Source organism: Euprymna scolopes, chromosome 8 (assembly GCF_053919585.1).
Source record: "Euprymna scolopes isolate OS-2025 chromosome 8, ASM5391958v1, whole genome shotgun sequence".
Lineage (NCBI taxonomy): Eukaryota > Metazoa > Mollusca > Cephalopoda > Sepiida > Sepiolidae > Euprymna > Euprymna scolopes.
In genome coordinates, this window is record NC_136489.1 from 105726871 (window position 1) to 105739237 (window position 12367).

The 12367-nt window shown below is 34.2% G+C and overlaps 1 protein-coding gene across 3 annotated transcripts in view; it reads left to right on the top strand.

Annotated features, from left to right (window-relative positions):
* The window catches only part of LOC145283701 (tetraspanin-33-like), a 299518-nt gene that overhangs the window by 200987 nt on the left and 86164 nt on the right, over nt 1-12367 (top strand). For 2 of the 3 annotated variants that reach the window (XM_080132727.1, XM_080132725.1), the window contains one exon: nt 8204-8392. The exons of the other annotated variant lie outside the window; for it this stretch is intronic. In XM_080132727.1, coding sequence (XP_079988853.1) covers nt 8204-8392 — 189 coding nt within the window. The remainder of the gene's footprint in view (nt 1-8203; nt 8393-12367) is intronic. 3 annotated transcript variants of the gene reach the window in all.

Consider the following 12367-nt stretch of genomic DNA (forward strand, 5'->3'; position numbering starts at 1 on the left):
GTCTGGTGAAGAGTAAAATATCCAATAACGGTAAAATCCAAAAGTTAAATCCAAGGAAATCGCGTAATTGGAAGATAGTTTAAAGTAATCCAAAAGGCAGAAATCCGTGGAATAATTCACAAATTCACAAGGAAAAGGAAATGAGTTCAGATGATATTATTAAAAGAAAGATGAGATGCGCGTAGAAAAAAGAACAATTTAAAACACGACTGTCAAGGCTGAGCTTATTTAAGAAATATATATATATACATACATACATATATATATATATATATATATATATATATATATATATATATATATATATATATATATATATAGTAAAAAGTAACTATTACTTTGGATTCTTAAATGAAATGAAATTTTATTCTAACACCAAGCCGATTTGAACACGTATATTCTTTGTAAACAAACTACTCTATTAATTTTTGGATAACCAAAAATTCAGAATTATCTAAAGTTTTACTAGTTGGCCCTTAAGGTTTGAATACTCATCTCGATAAAGGATCTCTTTCATCTACTTCTCTTATTTGATGGATGAGGCCATTATTTTGCGATGTCATTCCCTGTGTCCAGTTATCGACATCTGTGTTTGAATGGATAATGTATGTCATACTTTAGTGATATTATCATTTTTCATCAGTTTAATAATAATCATGTACTTTTGTGTTTGCAGCTTTAATATTAGTTTGCCTTTGTTGCTTAACATTTATATTTTTAATGCTATTATCATTATTTATAATTTAACTTTCCGATAGGCGCATTCAATATCATCATGCTGTTGATGGATAAAAGGCTACTTTAAAATTGACATGGACAAAATCTCACCATAAAAGTTATTAAAATATCAATATACAAAACATCAAAAATACTTTTGACTTACAAGTTTTATTATGAAAGTTTTTAAAGTAAAACCTGATAAGTGTTACAAGCCAGCAATCTGTCGTCTATGCTGGATAATAGGCGATAATTTTGCTTTTGTTTACAGTGTGATACTTATCTTGTTTGATGTCATGCTTTGGTTGTTATATTCTTTGGCATTTTTCGTATGCCTTTAGTTGTAGTTGGTAAGCTGTGGTGTTAGATATTCCTAATTACTGGAGCCAAAGCGCTCAAGCTATTTACAATAGGTCAAAAAAACGTGTGTTTGACATTTTGCAGATATTGGTAATTGACTCTGTTTTAAAAAGCAAACCAAGATACAATAATAGTGAAACAGAAGGAAGACAAAAGCGGAAACAATTAGATGGGAAAGAGATTCATCCAACGGATTTGATAATCAATAGTTCAAAGAAATAACTTCAAGTGATATATATGATCGGGTTTCTAAATTTCTCTTCAATTAAATGAAAGAGTAAGATGAGTCATTTGTTAGTTTCCTTCCGGTGTTTTCTGAACAAGAGTTCCTCCCGGATTTTAGCCCTGCGTTAACATTTTACTGCGACATATTTCTGTTTATTACATAACCTTTGAGGAATTAATTGCTCATAAAATCTCTTTACAATTTTACAAAATATCACGAAACAGTTAATGAAATGCTTGGATCATTTTGGTTTTGTTTGGCATGTTGTTTATTAAAGTTTTTATGGTCAATAAAATTTTATATTTCAGATATTTTGTTAATTGAAGAACAACTGTTATGTGAGTCCGTATAAAATGGTTACTCTTAAAGAAAAGAAACAGAATTTTAAAAGAAATTGTAAAAAGACTTTATGAACACCTTGTATAATAAATACAGTAATAGCTTCTAACTCATTTCACCATTTCTTATCCGATTTGCATTTTATCGTCACCTGTTACATCATGCTTGGTAGTGATCAGCTGTATGCACAAGGGACATAACTCATCATCATGTTTATTGATGCAATTTTCATGTTGGAATTTGATCCAGTTTTCACTCTTTACTAGCAGGCCTCCCGACGTAGCCCAGTCGTAAATTACTATTGTGTCGTGGAACAACAGTGAAAATAAGAACAATCAAGTCGAGGTTTCGGTTAAGGAACAAGTGTATTAAAAATAATGTACAAAGATAGGAAAGCGTGTATATCTGCTGGGCACTCGGCTGACAGTTGCAGTTGCATCTCTCTTACCGCTGTTGGAATTACTAGCGCTATTTATAGTGCTAATCGGTGTAAATTCCTCTGTTCAAGGAAGGCCGGTATAATACCCTACTTTGAAAATATCCCGTCTGGGATTAATAACGTTTTTGTCTTAGGTTCACCATAATCAATTCTGTTGATTTCCGTTTTCTGTTTGATCTTCTGTTCTCCGGAGCTGTCTCTGGTATGAGCACCTGAAAAGTATCAAACACTATTCATGATGTCCTCCTCGGACGATCTGTTCACCTCACTGTTCGAGTATCTTTTCCGAATTAGGTTAGTGTGACGTTTGTGCACGAAGTGTGGTCCCTTACTCATGTAGACCATGTTGCCTATTTGTTTCTAAACAATGCCGGGCTCCCAGAAAGTCTTATTTTTGTGAATCTTGTAGAAGACTCTTTCGTCAACTTTATACAGTTTTTTTGTTATCGGTTTTTTTAGGTTTGGCCTATCCTGGTTTGGTAACAACTTGTCAAAAAATCGATCTAATCTTGCGTCCGAACATAACCTCAGCAGGTGTCTTTCATTCGACGTGATTCTGTAGACTTGTAAAAACTGTTGGATTGACTTATCCGTCGACGACCCACTAGCTTTATTCAGAGTTCTCTTGAATGTGTCAACGAATTTCTCTGCTTGTCCATTACTTCCTGGGCGCTATGGTGGAATGGTTATATGCTCGATTAGATGATCATCGCAAAAATGTTTAAATTCGGTAGATGTAAATTGCGTTCCATTGTCTGTAACAATGCAGTCTACTACTCAAAACCTAGTGAATAGTTCATACAGGAAGTTGATAATTACCTCGGATTTTAACACTTCCGGTCATTTAGATAGGCTGTCTACAACAATGAGATAGTAGAACCCATCTAGTCATCCTGCAAAATGTAAATGAATCCTAGACCAAGGTCGGCCGGTTTTGCCCACGATCCGAATTGAGTCGGGGGAGCTTTCATAGCTAATGCGCATCCTCTACACTCCCTGATTTTTCCTTCTATATCCTGATCCATGTTTGGCCAATTAACGAAAGAGCGCATAAGGCTTTCATTCTTGATATACCTGGATGTCCTACATGGAATTCCTTGAGCATTCTTTTCTGTAATGTCGCAGGAATTACGACCCTGTCGCTATATAACAGGACGTTATTGCAAATTGAATAAATTTCTTCATCCAGTTCGTTATTGTTGATCTTTTCTTTCGTGCATAAAATAAATTCGTCCACCTCTGCCTTACTCTTAATCTCATCAAGCGTTACTGGAAGTTCTCTTATTGTGTCATATAATGTATTTTTACTTACACTTCCGCTTAAATGGCTGCTATTACCATATGCTCCAATGGTTCTGTCTGCTTAGGTATTAACCTCGATAACCCGTCTGCATGACCAAATTGTTTAGATGGTACATACTCCATTTGGAAATTGTAATTCAGAAGTATGGTACCCCATCTTTGGAGTCTATTTGCCGTACGTTGTGGTAGTCCCTTTTTCGATCCGAAAATCGTTAATAATGGTTTGTGGTCTGTTTGTAACAGAAATTGCCTACCGTGCAGGAAACGATGACATTTCCTTACCGCGAATATAATGCTTAGCGCCTCTTTTTCAATTTGTGAGTAGTTCTTTTTGGCTGGCAAAAGTGATCGGGATGAATGTGCTATGAGTTTCACTTTTCCATCATCCATTTTGTGTAAAATACATGCTCCTATACCATAGGAGCTGGCACCGCTTGCAACTATAATTTCACGCTTGGGATTATAATGTGCCAGAAACAAGTTAGACATTAAAGTCTCTTTAATTTCCCGAAATGCTTCTTTGCACTCTAGTGTGCAGACCCATTTTTGGTCTTTCCTTAACAGTTCATTTTAAGGCGATAAGGCGACCTTAGTTTATGCATACTTGGCACAAATACATTGTAGTAATTTGCCAAACCTAAAAAAACTTTGTAAAGATGCAATATTTTCTGGCATATTCTTTATTGCACTCGATCTATCTGGACCCAGCCTTCTTCCATGTTTATTGATGATTTGCCCCAAGTATTTTATTTTCTTCATGAAAAATGTACATTTTTCCTATTGTACTTTAAATCCATAATCCTGGATCATTTTGAATACTTGATTTACATGAGCTTTGTGTTTTTCTTTGCTAGCGCTTTTCATTAACACATCGCCCAGGTACCCTACTGCGAAATCCAACCCATTTAACATAATGTCCATAATTTGCTGAAAAATCGCAGGGGCGACGTTGACTCCAAAAGGAAGTCTGTTAAACTTGTAAAATCCCTTATGGGTATTAATACATAGCAGCTTTGAAAACTCCTCATCGACTGGAACTTGTAAGTACGCGTCACTGAGGTCGATTTTAGAAAAATATTTCCCTCCACTCAGTTTCGCAAATATCTCTTCAGGGCTCGGAAGAGAATAATGGTGATCTTGTAGTGCCCTGTTTTAGCCTGTCGCAAAGTCGGCGCAAACCCAAATCTCCTTACTCTTCTTTTTGATGTAAACCGTTGGTGCAGCCCACTCACTGTGATAAATTTTTCTGATGACACCCATGTTTTCGAGTCTTTCTAATTCACCGTCTATCTGTTCTATAGCGGCGTATGGAACATTTCCTTTCTTTCTGAACAGTGGCTGTTCATTTACTTTTACATCAAATTTTGCTACCGCCTTTTTACACCTGAAAATACTTCTGGAAAATTCTCTTTTAACTCCCTCTTAAGTTTTTCTGCCTCCACATTCGAATCCTCAACCTTTTGGCAAAATGAGCTTAAAGGCAGATCCCTTAGTCTTAACTTTTCGAACAGATCAGTTCCAAAGAGGTTGTTTGATTTTCGCATGACAAAAATTCTTGCTTTTTCGGCCCTGTTCTGGAAAAAAATATGCGCCAATAATTCTCCTACAAAGGTAATTTTTTCGCCACTGACGCTTCTCGCCGTTTTATGTGATTTAATCATAGTGAGTCTCCCAAGCTTCTTCTATGTCTGTACATTAATAATGGAAATGTCAGACCCACTATCAAGCTGTAGCCTTACTTTCTTTTTAAACATTTTGACCTGTACATATTTCCGGATATTTTGTTCCTCAGGTTCAATTTTCGTAAGTTTAATGGGTGTCTTTCTACCAGATTTTTTTCTACAATGCGATGCTTTATGCCCTTTCTGATGGCAGTTGTCACATTGTTTGAATTTGAAGGGACACTCATTGTACCAATGTTTATTTCCACACCTCCAACATGGTCCAGGTGGACCTTTTCCCTGTTTCTTTCTCTGGTTATTTTTTGAAGTCGAACTTTTCTTTTGATGGATCTTTTTAATATGCGACACTCCGCTTTCCTCTATGTCACGACTGTCTTGTTTCAACGCAAGAAACCGTTCACAGTCTTCCGCTAAGTTTTGTAGTTTTAAATTCGGTTCATTTTCGAGTTTATTTAAAACACGACGCCTGATTTCAGCGTCTTTATTTAAGACCAGCTCTTGCACAAATATTAAACATTTAACATTATCTGCTGATAATTCCTCCAGTTTAAAATCGTCGCAATGCTTGTTCACTATACTTGCATAAGTAGTGTAGTCGTCTTCCTCTCTTCTAGTAACATTCATACATTTATATCGCCTATGGAAATGAGACGTTTTTGCAGAAAACAGTTCTCTAAGTAGCGTAACTGTTTCTTGGAAGCTCAACTCACTGTTTTGTTTTGTTTTGTTTTTTTTTTGGGGGGGGGAGAATAAAATTCACGAACTTTGTATGCTCGGCTGTTCGCAATTTCCTTAGCAAAAGCCTAACTTTTTTTCACGTCTAACCAGGTACTACAATCCGATATAAAAATATCCTCATATCGTCTATAGTACTGGACGAATTTACATTCGTCCAGTACTATAGACGATATATAACATCATCTGGATTATAATTGAAATTTTCAATAGCGGCCCACACAACTGTTTGAGAAAATGCGTTATGATTATCGTCTGCTTTAATCAACTGTGTCGCCTCCACAATTTTTCTTTGTTCCTCCTGTGTTTTCATCAATATTTTCTCAAAGCGTTTCTGTTATTGAAGCATTTTTTCTTCAAATGCTGGTTTAAATCTCTTTTCTCTTTCTACTTGTTGTTGAATTTGCTGCTTTTGCAACGCGAGATTTTGCTCTGCCTGGAATTGGAACAATTTCAACAGTGAATCTTTGAATTTCGCATCCATTATACGAATTCAGTTTACAATTTACACTTGTATTAAATAAATATTCCTTAGTAAAAAAAATCAACCAAGTTTTCTTTCCCAATTCTCATGTTTGAAGAACAACAGTTTAGCAGTTCTTTTGTAACTTAATTTGTTGAACGCAATATTTCTAGTCTTACTAGAAACAATCCAGCGAAATAACACTTGTTTAACATTTTTTTTTATTTGCACGCGTTTTACGTAACAAAAATGAAATCCGTCGCTTTAAATATCCGACGAATTCGTATGGGAAACTTTTAGGTTTTACCCTCTTTGCCTTTTGAAAAAATTACTTGATTCTTTACGTGTTTGCTAAGCCCAAATGACATACACGAATAATTATTTTTCATGGTCTGTCTCTTTTTCTCTTGATAAAGTCAAGCGTGTGTTTTTTTTTCAACTCCCAGATGTTGTCGAAATAATAAGCTTATACGGTATTTGCTAGTTGGTTTTGGACATTTAACTTTGCAGAAGAAAATTCTTACCGTAGGAAAAATGGCTTCTGGTGAAGAAAAAAATGGACCTTTTTCCCCTTTCTAAAACACTTGGTGTGTTCAATTATTAAATAATTGACAACATTCGCGTTTTTCGCTGTGGATTTTGGTAACAAGTTTTTTCCCGTCGCCAAATTACTATTGTAGTAATTAATTCGCTGTTAATCCTTGTGTATGCAAATATCTGTTGAAATGATGAAGGTGTTCTGCCGTAAAGATTTTATGAATCTTTATTTCAATCACTTCTCTGCAGTGATGGTCGTTTCAATTCCTTGTCGCCAATCTGTTGTGTCGTGGAACAACAGTGAAAATAAGAACAATCAAGTCGAGGTTCAGTTAAAGAACAAGTATATTAACTATAATGTATAAAGATATGAAAGCGTGTATATCTGCTGGGCACTCGGCTAGCAGTTGAAGTGCAGTCGCATCTCTCTCACCGGTGTTGGAATTACTTGTGCTATTTATAGTGCTAATCGGTGTAAATTCCTCTGTTCAAAGAAGGCCGGTATAACAATTACGATTATATTTTAATTCATGCAGCTTTATTATTTATTATTATAAAGTCAATTATATATTGATTATTATCCAATATAAAGTTGTGATTTCAAATGCTACAAAAAAAAAGTATGACTTGGCCAGAAACGAAACTAGAATGTTTAGCGCACCAGCCTTAATCGTTATTTATCTCTCCGGCGTCTTTACTGTCTGGGCTGCCAACAGATGCATAAGAATGGTTAAAGATTAAGTAACTTTAAGCTATGAATGTTTAATTTTGTGCATTACAGGAGTAATGTTTATTTAGCTTCCCCTACCAAGGTCAACTGTTTTGTTTTTAATTTTGATCCCTTAGCAACAACTTTTTGCCGGCTAAAAACCAAATGAAAAGCCAATATATCAAAATTTCAACTCTGTAGATCAAATATTCAGAGAAGAGTTTGATAGAGATTTTTCGCACACACACACACACACACCGACAAAGTCACTTTTATATATATTTATATAGATATATGAATAAGTATTTCTGTGAACATTTTCATCTTAAATTCTGCACAATTATGCAGAATGTAGAAACTATGCATACATACGTAGAATTCAGCTTAATAGTGAAATGAAACCAATCATCTAATAAGACAGCATAAAAAAAATGAATAAGTAATTAATTAACACTCATTTTTCAAAGGAATATGCAAATTAGTTAATCTTCATGTAGTCGTTCGAATATTCATGACTGAGTACATTAAGACGTTTGTTTTAATGATTCTTGAATATAAAAAGTAGGCCTTTTTCATTTCAATGTTAGAATGAGAAAAAACTCAATTTTATAGGATAATGAGTTTTTGTCTGAACTTTGACATCATGCAAAATGCATTTACTATGTATCTTTTTCTTGTTTTTGTTTTCCAACAGTTCTACATCATGCTCACGCTGATGTTAGTGATAGAGTTATCAGTAGCTGCCCTATTCTGGCTCGTCTTCTCTGCTCCAGTGTCTGCAGCAAAGCTCATGGAGACACCTAAAAAGCTCCTTACACAAGCATTATATAGATATAAAGAAGATAAAGACCTGCGTATTTGGATTGATCTAATACAATATGAGGTAAGTCAGTATTAAGTAGCTTTAAGCTATGAATGTTTAATTTTGTGCACTACAGGAGTAATGTTTATTTAGCTTAGAAGAGAAACATGTATGTTTATTTAGCTTAGAAGAGAAACATGTATGCTCATCTATCTACACAGGCATGAAAGAAATAACTTTCGCTTTCCTTATTTGGTTCTTTAATACTTACCTTTCATGAATGATGTTGCTGACAAATGGGGAATAATTGCTGTTTTCTAAGTCTAAATCTATCCATATGACACTTATCGTTGACTAGTTTTTGATCTTGAAATGGTACTTAATATTTTTTTTAATTTCCTTAATCAAGTGGTTTCATACCTTGTCTTGAACAGTTTCCTTAAAGAAAAGACACTATATTACAATTAATAATGAACACTGACGAAGTTAGGCAAGATAATATTGATTATTTTCCCTCATTGGTTAATCGAACCTGCATATTTGGATTGTTAACAGTTAATGGTGAAAAGTGAAATCCCAATGTTTACAGTGATCTGAGGCTGTTTAAACCACCTTCATATTAACCTATAATATGTTTCTTCTGAAACTTTGATAATTCTAATGTTTCTTTGACCGGTGCCATAAGTAAATGATGATATATTATAGATACTATATGATGGTAGATTTATATCTGAAACACAAACACGCACGCGCACACACACACACACACACACACACACACACACACACACACACACGCACACACACACACACACACACACACAAAATGCTAATTCGTATAAAATATCAGTGTTTCAAACTTTTACTACTGCTTTGGCAATCAACGAAGCAAACAGAAACTTCAAACATGTATGTATTATTTTTGTGGACTATCTAATTACATCTTTTACGTCTGTGTATACAAAGCAAAAAACAAAACAAAAAAACGGAGAAGTGATGAAAAGAGTTTTTCTGGCCAATTTACTTCTTGGGCTGGTGATTCTTTCTTGGTTTTCTCAATTCCCTGAGCTATGCCCGGACACAGGTCCTGCTAGTTTAAAAGGAAAATATTTCATAGTTAATTTGATGTCCCGGAAGAGGAAATTTGAGAACCTTCGCATCAGTAGCAGCGTTAGAGTACACCCTCCCCCACTCAATCTATAACATGAGGACCCTGGCTCTACTAGACCACTATTGTTCATAAACTAATTCATTAAATTATAGTAACAACAAAAACTCAGAGAATTATCCAATTTTAATGAATTTTATAGCATTAATTCAATCTATTAAATACTAATACCAAAGCTAAGTTAATCAACTTTTGCTTCACTAAGGCTTTTTTCCTATATATTTTTATCACAGAAAATACATTCTATCGTTATTGCCAACTGAATTCAAAATGTAGTACTAGTAATTTCCACTCTTCCCTACAACCCTTTCTCCTGGAATGAGCTTTGTTAATCTCTCTCTGCTTGATCATTATTTTGTTTGAAGGTACTCGACTGAGCTTCAATATCTGATTCTGCACATCAATAACTCGTATTTTCATCACAACAAAAAAGATTTTTCTTTCTACCTCCATGTGCCTAATGTCAGGCAACATTTTCATGGACAAATATGCTTTACAAGGGCCGTGGAACACATTACTGTATGACTTTTTACTTATTTTACAATAAAATCACTGAGTGACATATCTCTTAATAACTTTCCATCTATAACTTTCATCCTCTTTCACTGTATATTACCCCCCCAACTTTTATTTTATATATCGTCTTGTTATATAGCTGTTTATATAACGTGTGTATATAAATTAAAATAGTGTAAGTATATATTCATGTCTGCATGTTACCGAGTCGTATCATCTAGTGTGTATAATGTCTCGGTTTATATGTATATGTAATGTCCTTTTTCCTTGTCTCTATATGGGTGCATGTATGGGTGTTTCACATATAATTACTGTTCACATCGAGAGAAATAAACGTACGCGGGACAGTCCTTTACAAACAGCAAATACGCATCTGCTTGGCCCAGACAAAGCACATGCCTTCTTCATAGTGATGAATAGTTCTCTCTCGGTTAGTCTGTTTCTGGAAATTCTGTAACAAATGTCTTCCTTCGAAGGAACGCCAAATACCAAGTTATATTTTTATATCCATCCTTACTCCCAACTTTCATAAGAGCTGCATTTTTTCTACATCATGCTAATGTCACATTCTTCCAAAGCTTCCAAACATGGAGACAATATCTTCCGTGTTAACTTGTCGCTAGCTAGGACCCAATTCTCATTGAACTCTTACTCTCAACTGGTCTTTGTGTATAAATCAAACTCTTCTTTTGTTTGATTTTCTGACGTCACTACTCAGGTCAATCTTAATTAACTTTTGTTTTGCTAAAATTCACATACCGATCTTCATTATATGAACAAACCTTGCAACATTTTATTGACTTAAATATCTGGCTTAAATATTTATGATATTAAATTCCACGACTCAAAATCTAATTGTCTCATTTTTCCAACATTCTTACGATGCCCGGGAGTATAGAATATAACAGTCTATCATTCTCACTTCCATCACTCTCTCTCCCCCCCCTCTCTCTCTCTCTCTCTCTCTCTTTCTCTCTCTCTCTCTCTCTTTCTCTCTGATCATTAACAGTCAAAAGTAACACTAAAAGAAAAGAATAAAAGGCTTTGGTTACATACCCATACCTATACCCCTGGACAGATTACGTAAACCACCAGAAGGTGGTGAAATGCTTAGCCAATGACATTGCAACAGTTGACAATTAGCAAACAGTATCTTTTGTTTATTAAATTGTTAGGTGAAAGTACAAAATAGTTTAAAAGATCCCCCTCCCTATGTTAAGAATTGCTTAAGTTATCAATTCAGCACAGTCTGTATACTACACAAATACCTTTTTTCATTGAAATTACTACATAATGATCGTTTTCAATTATAATTAGAGAATTATCAAATAATCAGAGAATTATCCAATTTTAATGAATTTTCTTTTCTTTAACTTTTAGCTGTTTGCTGGCATTTTAAACATTGGCCCTCATTTTAGATATAGAGTAAAACATGCAGTTTTCATTCGGCATCTTTTTAATAATTGGCCACCGTTTTCAAAACAAAACAAAACAAAACAAAAAAGACATGCAGTTTCCATTTGTCATGGCCATTGTTTTCAGTAAAAAAAAACAAAAAATACAAAAAACATGCAGTTTCCATTCGTCATGGCCATCATTTTCAGTAAAAAAAAACAAAAAAAAAAACATGCAGTTTCCATTCGCCATGGCCATCGTTTTCAATGAAAAAAAAACCTGCAGTTTTCATTTAGCACATTCCAGCAATCTACATAACCTGCCAAGAATATGCCGACGATTAGGTGATCCCCATGCATAACTATAACGTTTAGAATAGTTCAATATAAACAAAAGGCAATATCATAACAAGCAGTAATACTATTTAATTCTTACTTCCAAGAAATTAACTAAAAGAAGAGGTAAAGAAAAAGGAAAGTAAAAAGACTCCCCCATTTAAAGCGATTTTAGGAAGCATATATTGTTGATATTCAAATATTTCAGGTTTGCATTGAATTTAATCCATAGTCATTAAAAACCAATCAAGCAAGAACCTCTGAATTTTCATTTCTCCTTAAAACCCATTTAAGCTTAAACCATAAATTTTAGAAATTTCTTGAGAGTCAAAACCATGCAATTCAAATCAAAATTAGAATAGAGGTACTAAACATAATATTTAGTAGCATTATATTTTGATTTTAAGGGGACACAAAAGCAGCGCAAAACTGTTCTATTTGGTAATTTTTGTACATGTTAATAAAATGGCAGAGAAAAGCAATTTTAATGGCTGTAGAATTAGAGTCTACATAATTATAATGAAAGACAATCAAAATCGATCAAAATGTACAAATTATTGATATTGATACTTGTAATGACAGGTTATAACATTATGATTTTCTGTTTAATCACATATGTAGACTCATGTCTGAGTAACAAGA